Here is a 15,461-nt window from a genome sequence, read left to right as displayed (position 1 = left end):
TTTGGCTCGATTTACCTTATAGTGATAGTTTTTAGAATATAATGCAGAAATTTGTGTATTTTTCAAATAGAAGAATTTCGAAGTCAGATAATTTTATAAGCACAATTCGATCGCCACCCTGATTGATAAGTGAATTTCCTCGTTCTCATCCTTGGCGTAATAGTAATATTCATTTATTACAATATTATAAACCTCTCTTTGGACCATTTGTTTTTTTGTTCCTACATAATATTGGACATATCTTATTATATTGTTAGATCGCACGACATGATTTCTAAGCTCATTTCTCATTTAACAACTTTTCAAAATGTAAAGTTAATACTCGATAATGGTAGTAGCTGTCTCGATAAAGTTTATTGTTTCATTATTCGATGAGATAGACGTTTTTCGCAGACTTAATATGAGCCCAGAAATCATGCAGTGAAATCTTGCCAATTATGAAAACTGATATTTAAAACTTCAATACAATAGTGAATAACTTTGAGTTATAAATTTAAAAAAGTTTCAATGTGATCTAGTTTCCATTTTTTTATGCAGAGTAGTCTCTATTTTCACTTTCAAAATTTATTTATGAATCTGCGTGATTCATCTTCTTTTTTTTTTTTTTCAAATAGCTTTAACTTCTTCAAATATTATTAATATTTTGTCTCGAAAAATTGTTTGTAATAGATTATACAAAAATGGAAATTAGATTTCTTTTTAAATATAAAGGACAATGAATCTAGAAAGTTACTAAAAAGTGATAATGTCTTTTCATTGTCACCCTTATGACAAAATCAATGTAGATGGGGCTGCCTTAAGTTAATTTTGTTATAAGTATGTGGCGTGAATTATTGGAATATGACGCAAATACTCCACCATTTTATTTACCTTCGGTTATTTATATATCAATAGCCAGACCTGCCAAACTTTGATCGTGAGCTAAACTTCTTGTATTAGAATTTATCGATAAAGTAGACGGTATATACTCACGAAATTACAGGTAGCAAAGGGTTTACAAATTACACGATCTTTTTGTTTTTATAAATCTTTTGTGTCCACAAAATATTGCTGGTCACTTTATTCTAAACAGCAGTAAAGATAACGCAGTAATAGAAGTTTACGAAATAAATAGAACATATCGAAATAATTTTTTATGATTTCGATCGATTTTTCGGTAAACCCTTTTTGTTCCATATATTTCTAACCTACCCCGAGAATCTTCTTGAATATCATCATGGGCGCTATTTAAAATATTGGTCAGATTAGATTAGAGTAAATGTCATGGGGTGAGACACTTAGACCAAAGACTCATTACAATACCAAAACAAGGTTGACCCATCACCGGCCACCACTCCATGAACCATTTGGAGCTAATTAAAAACAACAGGAATGCTTTGACGTCAACAGAATTAAGATCAGAGATATCGCCAAAAAAGGCTAACTCAAGTGAGTCCATTTTCTTATTGCAAGAGCTGGACACTGACAGAGAAAATGAAACATTATTTTTAGTTCTCCTCACTGACTCAGGCGTTTGCCGTCTAGCCAGTATCCTGTAATAGCCGCAACAATTTTGCTAATGGACGCCCTTTGAAGCGATATAAGGTCTTAGGAACGCCTACGATTGAACTCCATACCATATCTGTCTTGTACCACAAGTACATTCCTCTCTCCATCTCAAATTGAACTCTTTTCAGATATTGTCTTTAAGGAGCAGTTTGGAGTTCGCAAACAGGACTCCCGGAAGATTTCTAGAAAGCTCGACAACTTCACAAATATCCTGGAACGCCCATGTTTCCCGGTACCCCTGGAATTCAATGATATTTTGAATATACAAAAAGTTATTGAATCCAACGGATTTCTTAAAACGATAAGACAGCGTAGTTCATAAAGCTTTTGCCGTCTATAATTTCCTATATAATACGTATACTGCTTGCCTTATCGATATATAGTGATGCAAGAAGTTAAGTGGTTTGTATTTATTATTTGTATATTATTCTTGCCAATTTGGCAGGCTATTTTAAAAGAGTGGACTCCGAGTTCTTGAATGAGTAGATAAAAAGGTTCCATAATAATCTCATTGGATTAATATTTAAAATTAGAATAAAAGTTTCCTATTGAATTTTCCCCTGTGGTGTATATTTCGCCAGTTAATCTCACAAAGACGTGTAATTTTGACCACTCTTGTTGTAGTGGAACCTTTTATCTACTCATCAAGAAATATCAAAATCCATAATTTTAGAAATTTTGAGTGAAACTCAATTTACATATAAAAGCCGTGGAGTAATTTAAAAAAAATGCATATACCCGATTGCAAATTAGTGATTTTCTAGATTAGTATGTGATATAGGATTAATATAATGAAATGCATATATAGTTATATAGATGGGCCTTAGGATATTACAATATATTTATTATAAAGAAAACGTGGATTTATATATAATAAATGACTGAAACTTTTAGAAAATAATTTTTTTTGTGTGAAATGTAACTCTATTACGAATTTGTACGTGTAAAAAAGGAAAACTTTAATGCTGTAATAAAAATAATGTTCTTATACAATGCTTCATAATTATCTTAGATATACATAGTGGATCTTTTTATTCAATTAATTCTAGATTTATTTAAGATCTCATCCAGCTAATCATTATCATAGAATTGCGTTGATATATTTTTTATTTTGTTAAAATTTTGTATTATTGTATTTAAGAGTGCTTTTGACAGCTGATTTCTTTCGTTATTTAAAAAGATGGCTCTCCCGTGTTGTTGATATTTGTCATTTTTGATAAGCCTTTATCTTATAAATTTTTTACTTTGTCGTGTTATTTTTTTGTAAAATGAATTGAACCAACTCTCATTCTTTATGTGCATTGCTACCAAAATTATCAGTTTAGCCACCCAAATTTAGTGCATTCGGTTTATTTATTTGCCATTCCTTTTTACTTTTTATTCTTTCTTAAGAAATTCATGTAATATAACATTTAGTGAATTACATTCAGCTACACAGCAATATTTATTCGAAGGCATTTTATTTTATATTCAGACGGTGACTTTTCGATTAATTACAATAGTTAAAACTTTAGGTTTTGTTACTTTTAATTTTAAATGATCCAAACTGTGTTAAATTTACTAATATAGTAGAAATCATTTTCGCAAGCGTAAGCAGTTCAGTTATTGCTATTTCGAACACTTTAAACACAAAAGAACACACCCATTTACATTGTATTTGAACATAATAAGATTGAACTCAAATTTTAAGTTAAAATTTATACGTAAATGTTTAAGTTGACTTATTTATGTAAATAATTTTGTAAAATCTATATGCAGAATGGAAGCAAAAATAATATACAAAACTATAATATTTAAACTATAATAAATATATAAACATTGTACGATAATATTAAACAAATGAATCTCAAAAATACTCTACTCTTTTAATTAAATAACATATCTAAATTAAAAAATAGTAAATGCAAGTTTGTTATATAACGCACAATCTTATTTAAATCCAACTGATAACTGACCATAATTTATTTACAATAGGGTATTCTACTATGTTTGAGAAAATACTTGAAAATGTTGATTTTCCTAATAAAAAGCCATAAAAAAAATATATATTTGGGCAAAATAAACACACTTTCTTTGTTCTCGCAAAAACGCTGTCAGCCATTTTGGTGACGTAATATTGGTAAAAACAACAAACGTGTATGTACTTATTATATGTTTAAATAAAGTTGATGGTAATATAACCTACAATTACTATAAAAGCCATTAACAAATTAGTAATTAATGCATATTAGTTTTGGCTATACGATGTTACATCAAGGCGGCTCGTGTTTTAGGCCAGGTGACATACAGATTAAAAATTACGACTTTGAATATTAATATAATAAAACAATAATGTGCTTTTATGATTCAAAATCAGAATATTTAAGTATATTTCTACATAAATTTTGTAGCTAAGGACTTGCTAGGGCATCCAGTAGCGCGATTCACAAACATTCGTGATAATTACCACAAAAATGATACTTATCATTTTTTGACGTTTGCACTAACGCCTTAGTGATTCACAAACACTCTATGTTAGTGAAAAAAACGTTAAATTTCTTATCGACTTTATTCACAGACTTCTATATGTATTAAAAAATTATTAAATAAAAGTTAGTTACTTTTTGTTACAAACCAACAAAAATTACTAAAAAAATAATAAGAACTACATTCACATTTATTTTCAACTAAATGTCAAAAACCTAATATAAAAATAATAATAATGTTTTTGTGCGTATGTGTGTTTTGTTTTATTCGTTTTAGTTAAATTTTGAAATTAATTAGAAAAAAGAACATAATTTTCACCAACTCATCGAGGAAGAAATAATTTAGAAAAGAATTAGATAAACAAGAATGTTGAATTAATATATATTGAAATGTAAATATTTTTATTAATAAAGTTTTGAAATAAAATGAATTTTTTTAATTTAGTTGTAACCTAAATACCGGTATTATCATCGTCATTTCAAAAACCTAATTTTACGAATCGATTATTTATATCTATCAATTAGATTAAGACATAATCGTCTGTGATATTTTGAAAATGAAATATAATTTATTAACCACGAGTTAAACTTAAACATCCGAAAACTTTTAACATTAAGGGCAATTTGAGTTTTTAGCTCGATGTATCTGTAAGTATTCTATAATCATCAAAACAAAGGTAATCTAATTGGTTGTGGGTTGATTAAAAAAAAAACAATAGTTGGAAAAATATGAATATTTATTATATGTATTAAAAAACATTATAAATATGATGCATCCTACATCTCTCCCATAATCAAACGATTTTGAACTGACACTGCCACATCATGAGGGTTGTTATATTATACCATCATCTTCGTCATTATCAATTAAAATGTACCCTGACTCTTATTATGGAAATCGAGGAGGTCCGCTGCAGCTTCTGTGTAAGCCATTGCTATAAAGATCAAAAAATTTATATTAAAGAAACTTTAAATATCAAAACTTTTTTAAATAAAACAATTAGTCTGCAAATACCATCTGCAAAAACCATCTTGCAAATATCAGTAACATTTTTTATAAACAATGCTTGAAATAACTTTAAGAAATTTTTTTGTTAATTCTGAGATAACAATATACATTGTTACTGAAATAACAATATCATTTTAAGAATACGAATAGAATATAACGAAAGAAAATTACTTACCTAAAATCTAACTATCAAATAAGAACACCACACAGCACAGAAATAAATAAAGACCTTATGCTAAACTAATTAATTAAAGTATCTTTTTAATATTAATTAAATTAAATATTTAAATTTGAGAAATTTTATTATGCACTTTGCAATTTTAATAGAAAAAAATAAATAAAATCAATTAGTATGGTTATGATATGACATTTATTTTGTATTCATATTTGACATTTGTTTACTTAAAATCTTGTCATTGCGCAAGCGTCAGAGACGTTACATACTTACCACGAGAATAAAATTTGTTGTTAAGTTAACGCCTAGAGACGATAAGTATCACACCGCCACCGTCGGTAAAAAATGTTTGTGAATCGCATTTGACGATAAGTACCGCTTTTTGTGATAATTACCACGAAAACGATAGATATGAATGTTTGTGAATCGCCCTGCAGTATATCTGCTTTTAATACACTTTACAAAAATAGTAGGATAATCAAAAAACGATTTTTAGTATCCTATATTCCGAAATTTCGTATAGTATTTTTCTTCCATTAAGTGCTTGTATTAACCATGTTTTGAATTTTGAAATGTAGATAATAATATGCAGAATGTTTTTAAATGTATGGAAAAAAATTTAAACAAACATTTCCTGGTAATTAACCCAATTTTATTTCTTGTATATTTTCCATATTATGCAAAATATCTACCTGAGAAAACAAATTGCAGCAGGGATATCAAAAAATTGGAAATATTACTGATTTTGTAGGATATCATTTGTCGAATTTTTAGCAATGGAATCAAAGTTTCTACTCTGGTTGTTCAGGTGAATATTTCGCTTTAATTTTTTTTTACATATATTGCAAAAGCACTCTCGTACAAATGTAGGGAGCTTTTTATGACCTTTTTTTTTTACTAACTCTTTTGATGAAACTTTTTTAATCATTGTGTTTAAATATTTCACTTCAAATTTTAATGACATTAAAAAAAAGTTTCATTTATATTGCGTGATATTTTTAGAATAGAAACACTCTGTTATTTTTGCCTTTTTAAATAGGAGCACCAATTTTGAATTATTTATCAATAGCAGTGTTGATCGGTCGAACTGAGCTTTCAGTTAATTTATTTAGCGATCTCCATGCAAATTTCATGTTATGTATGCTTGTGGACAAAAAAATGCGACATTTTGCTGTAAATCAGATATATTTGGTAGTTGAAAAATACACATTAATTAATATGTGTTTTTATGCCACCAAATATATCTGATATACAGCTTTATCCGCAAGAACTTAAAAATGGATTGCCGATCAGTTCGAAAAAACGCAGCCAATTAAATATAATTACCTTTAATATTATTATAATAATAATAATTCTAATACAGAATGCATTTATTTAAATCTATTTAATTTTTACAGAAAAAATTAATTAAAAGACAGTATAAGATCAACCTTCATCCATTTGATAACCAGATGAGACATATTTTCATTAAATTTGATTGATTGATAATAGACCACAAACTCATGCTGAAATTTTTCGGGTGAAATGACCCACTTGCTTATCGAAAAGTGTTCATGGCTATTTTTAATTGAATTAATTTAGTTTTTATCACTTTTTTTCAAAACCATTTTTTATAGACATGCCTATACCATTATTTTTCGTAATTAATAGTATGTTACACATCTATTGAGCAAAAGTAAAAAATATCTCAGATCTCATGTACATTGTTAAACAAGCGATCTGAAACATTTTGATATGATCTACTTGCTCCCGTGGTCTGTATACTATTTTTCTGCTCCACGTTGACAATTTCGCCAAGGAGGGGAGAAAATTATATTTTCTACACACCACGAGAGTAAGTCAAGAATGTCTTAGATCTCATGTTCATTGTCACCTGAGGCGAAGTCGAGATGCTTTACTTTTACTCCCAGGATGTGTAATATACTATTCTTCTTATACGATAATTTAATTACGAAAATAATAGTATTGGCTTGCTTGCAAAAAAAATCATTATGAAATAAAATTGACGGAAATTAATTTAATTAAAAATAGCCATGAACCGTTTTCGATAGGCTAGGTATCATAGGCGTGTTTATCAATTAATAAAATTTCATAAAAAGTATGTCTCATCTGGTATATCAGATGGGCGAAGGTCGGCCTTATACTGTCTCCTGTACTATAATGATATTAATATGTAAATATCCCACATATTTTTTAATTGATTTTGCTAGAAGTTTTCAACAACAAGTATTGGGCTTGGAATTAAAGAAATTATAAATATTATCAACGATGAGAACTATAGGATATTTCGAAATAAATTTCGATTTTTTGTATTTTTATAAATACGTGCACGTCCGCCACCAAATTAGCAACGAGGAACATAAGAGTAATTACGATTAGCTAATTCATACTGATGATGACTACTTGGTAGTCGAAATACGTATTTATAAAATACAAAAAATCGAAATTTATTAAAGAAATTGTTATCTGTGTAATTCTAATAGATTCAGATGAAATAAATTATTTTATTAGTTCGTTCAATCGGAAATAAAAAGATAATACTTTTCGCCGGTGGTACTGATTTCTGGAACTTCTTGATTTTTGTAGCAGTATGTGTGTGTTTAACGAATTCAGAATTTACCTAAGAGCTGTGAATGTCTTGTGCATTACAAGAAAAATAATCGTATAATATAAAATACAATCCTTCTTCCTTTGGTTGAATGTTAAATATTACTTAATAAAATTTTGTTTATCTTAATAGTTTTTTTTTTCTTTTTTTCAAAAATTCTTAGAAATGTACGCTGTCTTTATGGGCAAAATAGAGAGTTTTCACAGTTCAATTTGACAAAATAACCGATACGCTAACTTTAATATAATCTAACAGCCTCTAATATGGGAAATAGTCTAAGCAACAAATTCAGTTAAATATAGAAATACTGGTCGTAAAAATAATGATGATCGGAATGACGTCTAGAAAAATGTGCCAGAAGCATTTTTCAATACATAAATAATTTCAAAAATTATAAACAGTTAAAGTTGAAAAAAAAAAAGGTATTATAAAAATAAGATTCTTAAAGAGGAGGAAATTTCCAATAAAAAACTACCACTTCAGGAAGTCCATCTTCATTATTTATAATCTTAATTTAATGCTGAAAATAGGCCTTTTTGGATTATTTTTGGCGAGTATTTTGAGCTGCATGAGGCGCATTTTGTAAGCAATATTTTTGCTTATATTTATTTAAATATAATGAATGTTTGATTATGATTATTGATTATGAATGGTATGTATACGTGTGTATGTAGGAATAAGGCAATCGGTTGGCGTTCTCCAAGATCCTGCACTCGGGTGCTACGCATCCCTTGCACCTTCAAATAAAAACGCCTCTTTTGGTATTCATCATCCAACACCATGAAAAGTGTATAATTTTTTTGTTTTCAAGCAACTAACGTCCTATTTTGTGAAGTGTCGGGCAAAATGATTTTGTGTTCGTTATTCAAATATCGGGGGCATAATTATCTTCTAACCCCTAATAAGTTTTGCCATTATCTTTATTTTTTCATAGTATAATTAAATTTACCCTTGGAAGTTTAAATGATGTTAACCTTTTGTGCATTCTGGACAACTCATTAAAATTTCCCCTGACTTCGGTTTAACGTAATATTACTCCCTGTTTCTTTTGCGCCATTACAGTATTATAATTCTAGTAAAAATAAATTTTTTAACAAATATTTAGGGCACCCGTTATCAATACAAATCGAGTTGTCAGTGTATATTTGAATGTTGACATTTTTTATTATCTAAAATAAATTTTATAAAAAATGGTCCTTATGTCAACATATTTTTTTAAAATTTCACGTTAGTGACTTAAATAAATAACACCACAAAAATGTACGACTCAACTTTTAATAAATAACAAATTCAACCATAAATTTTTCCGTGAATATCTACGGTTTATCATGATGCAGAAAATCATACACAGATAATGAGATAAAGATCCATTTTTAACATGTTAGATATTTTACTCGCTTATCTGATTACTGTTTTATGTACGCTGTTATCACTAGCGATCATTAGAGTAGGTATAATGGTATTAGATCGTTTTGCAAGAGTATGGATTGAATTAGTATATAATCAAATGCAAGGTAAGTGTGGTATTTAATGTTTAAGAAATATAAAGTTTTAATTGCTTTTCGCTAATTTTAAACACAGAAACAGAATTTAATTTAACGCTCTACAGGCTTTAAATGATTCCACTTGAATTTTATATATTATTAGCATGTTTTTCTGCCACATCGCGAGATCTTCCTTATTCCTTTATCAACTTCCATGATTTACCTCTCATTTTAAAGCTTTTATCGTGTTGGCTAACGACGAAAAATAGACTTACCTATAAATAAAAAGGAAGTAAATTTAACCTGTTCAAGCTAGTATTACTTTAGTACGTTTAAACTCCAGAAAACAATTGCCAATTTTATTATTGGCAACAACAAAACATTCGCTTAAATAGCTGGCCAACCTTAAATTTTACTTCTGGATAATTATTTTTAAATTTAACATGAAAAATAAAAACATAAATTAAGTAGAATTTATTTTACAGCTGATCCAAACCGATATCAACATCAATTTCAAGATGATTAGTCACTTTATAAAGAAAGTTCGAATATATCAAGATTTAATCTAGTTTTCCCAAAAAATAAAGATCAAGAAAATTTGAAGGTAAGTAATACTAAGAGCCAGATCTTCCAATTTTTGATCATGCGCTGGACTTCTTGCATTATAGTATGTATATATCGATACCGGTTGCTTTATATATAATAATACGAAATCTTTTCGTTTTAAGAAGCTTGATTGTTTTAAGGTACCGTAAAAATGAAAATGGTAACAAAAATTTTAAATTTTATTTATCAATGAATCATCCTTTTATACGTCTTTTGTGAAAAAATGCATAACGATTCTCTGTATCGAGTCTCTGTGGTTTATGAGAAATTAACTATTAAAGTCAGTGTTTTTCCCAAAAAAAACTCATTTTTCATAAACCGTACAGAGAATCGATAAAAATTTTTCGCAAAAAACGTATAAAAGGGTTATAAATTGATAGATAAAATTTTAAATTTTAGGTTTCATTTCCACTCTTTATCAAAAAAAAAAAAATGCACGTGTCTTATCATTCGTGTTATAAAACTTGAGGAACTTTTGCAAAAATTTTTTATGTACTTAAATGATAACATTTTTATAACCACTTATGGACTAAAAACCAATATTTATGTAAAAAGGGCTGTTTTTAATAATTAATTTCTCGTAAACCGTACATAGAATCGTCTTGAAATTTAACAGAATACGAACTAAATGTTACTCATTAAACTCGCCGGTTTAACTCACATGTTATAGGAAAATAACTCCAAATAATTTTTTTAGTCTTCATTTTGTACGGGAAATTCATGAATCAAAAACTTTAAAAAAATGACATTTATTAAAAATGTATTTCCAAATGCTTGAATCAATCGGACTTATTAAAACGAAAAGATAGCGTAATTCGCAAATTCAGCCTTTACCATCTGAAAAGGGGTCGAGTTAGTATATACCTAATAGTTATTTAGTGAACAATCAAAAATTGGCAGATCAAACTCTAGTAAATGTATAAATGACTAGAACTGATGAATTTATAAAAAAAAATTAAAATATATTTGTTCAATAGAAATACGAAATGTATTACAGTCTACTCTTCAAAGCTTCAAAATTAAGAGGAAGATGTTAGAATATTCGTTTTAGTATTACTGGTAATGGTGACTTTATTATCTGTTAAAACTCCACCACCATGTCGAATTTTCAAATGCTTATTAAAATTTGATGAATTTGTAAAATGATGATTACAATTCGTACAGAAATATGGTTTTTCACCTGTATGTTGACGTAAATGTATCTATAAAACAAAAATAAAATATCTCTACTTGTAAAATCTACTAATCTAGTAATATCTTTTTATACCTAAAAAAAACTATTGAAAAAGTTGCTTAGAATATTTTTTTATGCCCAAATATCGATTTTCATGACCAAATTCGCATTTTAAATTCTCATAAGTTTGGTCTTTATTCAAATTTATTACAAGTTTATTGAAATATTTGAATAAAATTAAAAAATAAACTGTTATTGTCGCGAATTTTGTCATGAAAATCGGTATATGAATATAAAAAAATATTCTAAGCAACTTTTCTAATAGTTTTTTTTCGATATTTTGAACCATCTCTGTCGCTAGGCAAAATTTAAGAATCGGCCTTATTTATCAATTTGCAGTAGGCTTTGTTTAAAGTTCGCAAGCTATTCGAAGGTCATGCTCATACATACCTTTAAAGTTTTCTTTAAACGAAATTTTTTTGTACAAAAATCACATTCAAATGGCAATTCACCTGAATGTATTCGTTTATGTTCGATTAATTCACTTTTTATACGAAACCTTTTCTCGCATACATCACAAATATGGGGTTTTGTATGGCTATGAAAACGTAGTTGATGCTGTCGTAATCGAGAAATATTTTTAAATCTAAAATAGAAAATTAAAATCAACTCCGAAAACATTTAAGAACAGATGAAAGAGCCTATACACACTAGACAGTTTAGTTGGGATTGCCAATGAGACCATTATGATGGTTCTTAGACGATTACACAATAGGCAGTCAAGAATCTGTTACCACTAAAACCTTGCTACCTGGGACCAGAGCAATACACATTTATTATAAATACCTTCCCTCAATTTACATGCACTTGTCGAAGAAATCGGGCGTATTTTGAGTTCTGAGCTGGCTAAGGAGATGTTATGGACAAAAACTAACATGCGAGGAGTGTTGTTGAGAAGGTCCTCGGTCAAAAAATACACTACAGATACCTTACGTGTCCGAATTCTAGATAATAAAGCAACCATAACTTTAAAAATTGGCCATTTATTCCCTTTTAATTATTAGACTGTTTAGAGAGTCTTTGGGTAACAAGTTTGGGCCACAGTTTTTAAGTTTGTTTTTTGTTATAACACCTCTCTGGCTAAAACAATACAACATCTTCCACATCGTTCGTCTAAATGGTCAATGCACCCAGGCTACCTAGTGCACGGAGGCTCTTACAATGATAAAAACGTACGTTTTAGGACATTGTTCACAGTGATATGATCCAACATCTGTTGAATGGATTAAAGTATGCTCTTGTAAATTTCCTTTATGTAAGAATCTTTTCCCACAATATTCGCAAGTAAATTCTGGAATTCCTGAAAATTTTACAATAAACAAATTAACTTCAGAATAATAAAACTAAACCTTTTGGTCCACCGTTGCAATGCAACTACAATACAACTTATTTGCAAAATTTGTACAAAAGTTACATTGACTGTTTTTCGACCACTGACCCAACTCTTCCGAGATTTAATTTTTATTTAATTTTATGCGAGTCGTACACGTAACTAAATATTTGAATAGTTTTGGAGTTTATCGGACTCAAGGAGAAAAAATGTTGCATTACAGTGGCATCAGTGCACGAGGTTCAATTGGATTTTAATACTAAAAAAGACTTTATCTAGCGATAGAAAAAATAACTATAGATTTCAACGTACATAGATACATAATATTTAACGGAAATATTTATTTACACATATAAAAGAGTACAGCACATTAAAATGTATAATCAAGTAGGTTTCTTTTTGTCTCATGATTCAAGATTCAATGAAAAAATCAGCTGAGTTGTTTAAAGCTTACTTTTTTTTACTCGTGGCGCTGACATCTCAGCATTAAAATCGAATAAATATGGGTACGCCTTTGCAGCGACTTTTTTTAAATCGGATTGAAGTAGCAGTGCGTTAATAGACAAAAGGCCTAAATATCTTAATAAATTACCTGAATGAATTTTTTTATGATAATTTAGGTTCGAAGTTGATGTAAATTTTTTTTGACATACATCACACTCGAATTTCAACCGTGTTTCTTTTGGTACATGACTTCGCATGTGAATGCGTAAATTATCTTTAGTTTTAAATCTAAAAAACACACATTATTTGGAAAACAAACACAATTATTTCATCAAATTTTTGCATACATTACTTTTTTTGACATTGAGTACAACTGAACGGTGTTGCATCTGAATGTATTGCCATATGATTTTTTAAATGTGGACGTTGCATGAAACTTTTACCGCATTCGTTACATGAATATCTTTTTATACCTAAAAATAAAGAAGTAGCCCGGGTTAAATATGAACCAACAGAATTTGTTTTCCTATCCTTATAATAATGCTCGTAAATAAGTTGCTATTCATTATTTTAGATCCCCTAACGTTTTAAATATGATTCAACGTTTATATACAGGGTGTTTTATCATTGATAGCAGAAAAGTACTCTACTAAATTAAGCTTATCACAAGTGAAATTTACAAAATTTTAAAAATCCCCCAGAAATTATCAAAGATCTAGATGAAGATATTTTTTTAATGAGTGCGATTTAAATGTACGTCGAAAAAGGTGAAAATCACGTCAAAAAAGTGTGTTTTAACGCCAGATAATAAGAGGGGACAGTTCTTATATAATATGCACAGAAAAATATTATATTGAACATCTATGTATGAAAAAAACTGCAATAATGGTTATTTAAAGGCATTTGGACCAAATGCTCCACAAAGAAAACATCGGAGGGAGACAAAACCGAATTTGGTAAAAGTTCAGTTTAGGCCCTTTTCCTTAAAAATCATCCTAGAACATCAGGGAAAAAACAATTTCAAGCATTTTTTACGTAGATTACCAATCCGCCTGCGGAGATACCGAAATTTACAGATTTTCTTTAATTCAGAAAAATATGCTCAATTTTCTTGGTTAATATTTTCAAGCCTAAAAATGAATAAACCTGCAGACCCGTCCTGATTCGACCCCATTAAATGCATGGCCAACCTGTTGATCACAGGGTGAACTCAAGAACCAAAAACCCGCAGACCTGTACTCACTCGACTCCATTAAAGGCATAGCCAACCCGTAGATCACAGAGTTAATTCAATCACAGGATGAACGCAAGGGCCAAAAAACCCACAGACCCATAATAACTCTACCCGTAGATCACGGGGCGAACGCAAAGGCCAAAAATTTAGTTATATGCTATATAATGTATAATATGTTGTATGCTATATAATGTTAAAAAAAATAAATAAAAATATTTATCGTTTTTAATTCTATTTTGTACAAGCTTGTGTTGTCGTTCTATACTCAATGTATGCGTCTTTTTTATCTATCTTGGAGTTAAATAACTAAATCTGACGTGAAAATCACCTATTTACAAAAATTAATATCTGGCGATAATTAACATATTTTTATGTGTACTTACCTAAATGTATGAAACGATGTACCAATATATTCTTCCTACTACTAAATTCTTTTTTACACGTATCACAAACATATTTATCGCCAATTTGTACAACGGATTGATCATTATGTATAGAATGCTGTTGTTGATGAATATGTGATTGTAATTGTTCGATTGTATGAAAGTTTTCTGAACATTTTAAACAAACATATTGAACAGGTGTTTCACAATGGATATCTTCAAAATGTAATTTTAATTTTTCAATTGTTTTAAATATTTTATCCTCACATTCAAAACATTTCCAATAATATTTACGTAATTCATTGTTAGCTTTTAGAACATTTAATGTTTTATTTTTTTCATTCAATGATTCATCTACAACAAAAATTTTTAATTATTTAAGTTTATAGTTTATTCATTGTGTGCAGACTGGTGCAGACGTTGTGAGCGTAGGGACAATAAAATCGATACCAGCGCTTCCAGTGAAAAATTTTGGCGATAAAGGACGCTGTTATGACTAATTTGCAATTCTTTACATGTTAATGTTATAGAAAATGTCAAATTAAAATGATTGAAAAACACTAATCAAACTTAATACATTAAAAATTATGAAAATAAGAAATCAAATTGCACAAATATTATTTTTCAAATCTAAATTATCATAATTATTTATTTAAATTTGTGAGACAATAATATTAAATTTTCAATGTAAGTCATAAACGCAATCCATACAATTATATATGCATCCATACAATTCTATAATTAAAGTATTGTATCGTTACTCACGTTACTCAAAAAAACTCACGCACAGTGCGAATAAGTTCTATATTCTATATTCATTATGGTAATAAAGATATGCGAGCATCAAAGCAATTTTAAATAAAAAACTTGTGATTTTTAAAATCAAGTTGGACTAAATCAATTCTGAAAATTTAAGGGAGAGAAGGGTTGCCCGATAACTT

The 15,461-nt window shown here is 28.7% G+C and overlaps 1 protein-coding gene and 1 long non-coding RNA gene across 2 annotated transcripts; both read right to left on the bottom strand.

Annotated features, from left to right (window-relative positions):
• Positions 1 to 4,732: 4,732 nt before the first annotated feature.
• Positions 4,733 to 5,333, bottom strand: LOC123293761. The gene is made up of 2 exons (XR_006535043.1): positions 5,198 to 5,333; positions 4,733 to 4,948 (listed from the first exon to the last, which is right to left on the bottom strand). It is a non-coding gene; the product is annotated as an uncharacterized LOC123293761 (long non-coding RNA).
• A 5,562-nt stretch (positions 5,334 to 10,895) lies between these two features.
• On the bottom strand, positions 10,896 to 15,339 carry LOC123292917 (gastrula zinc finger protein XlCGF8.2DB-like). The gene is made up of 7 exons (XM_044873631.1): positions 15,309 to 15,339; positions 14,521 to 14,829; positions 13,256 to 13,376; positions 13,052 to 13,191; positions 12,306 to 12,429; positions 11,520 to 11,715; positions 10,896 to 11,097 (listed from the first exon to the last, which is right to left on the bottom strand). Exons 1-7 carry the CDS (start codon positions 15,337 to 15,339, stop codon positions 10,915 to 10,917), a joined length of 1,104 nt encoding a protein of 367 aa, XP_044729566.1. The 3' UTR covers positions 10,896 to 10,914.
• Between the last annotated feature and the right edge of the window lie 122 nt (positions 15,340 to 15,461).

Source organism: Chrysoperla carnea, chromosome 2 (assembly GCF_905475395.1).
Source record: "Chrysoperla carnea chromosome 2, inChrCarn1.1, whole genome shotgun sequence".
NCBI classification, from domain to species: Eukaryota; Metazoa; Arthropoda; class Insecta; order Neuroptera; family Chrysopidae; genus Chrysoperla; species Chrysoperla carnea.
The sequence above is the reverse complement of the archived record's forward strand: the minus strand, read 5'-3'. Positions and strand labels throughout refer to the sequence as shown.

Bases quoted from the DNA above. Each gene is read 5' to 3' on its own strand.
- LOC123292917 (XM_044873631.1), bottom strand. From the start codon at position 15,339: ATGAATATAGAATATAGAACTTATTCGCACT. The intron at 14,830-15,308 runs GTGCGTGAGTTT...ATGTTCTAAAAG, and splicing joins ATATAGAACTTATTCGCACT to CTAACAATGAATTACGTAAA. The intron at 12,430-13,051 runs GTAATTTATTAA...TAAAATTTTCAG, and splicing joins TCATAAAAAAATTCATTCAG to GAATTCCAGAATTTACTTGC.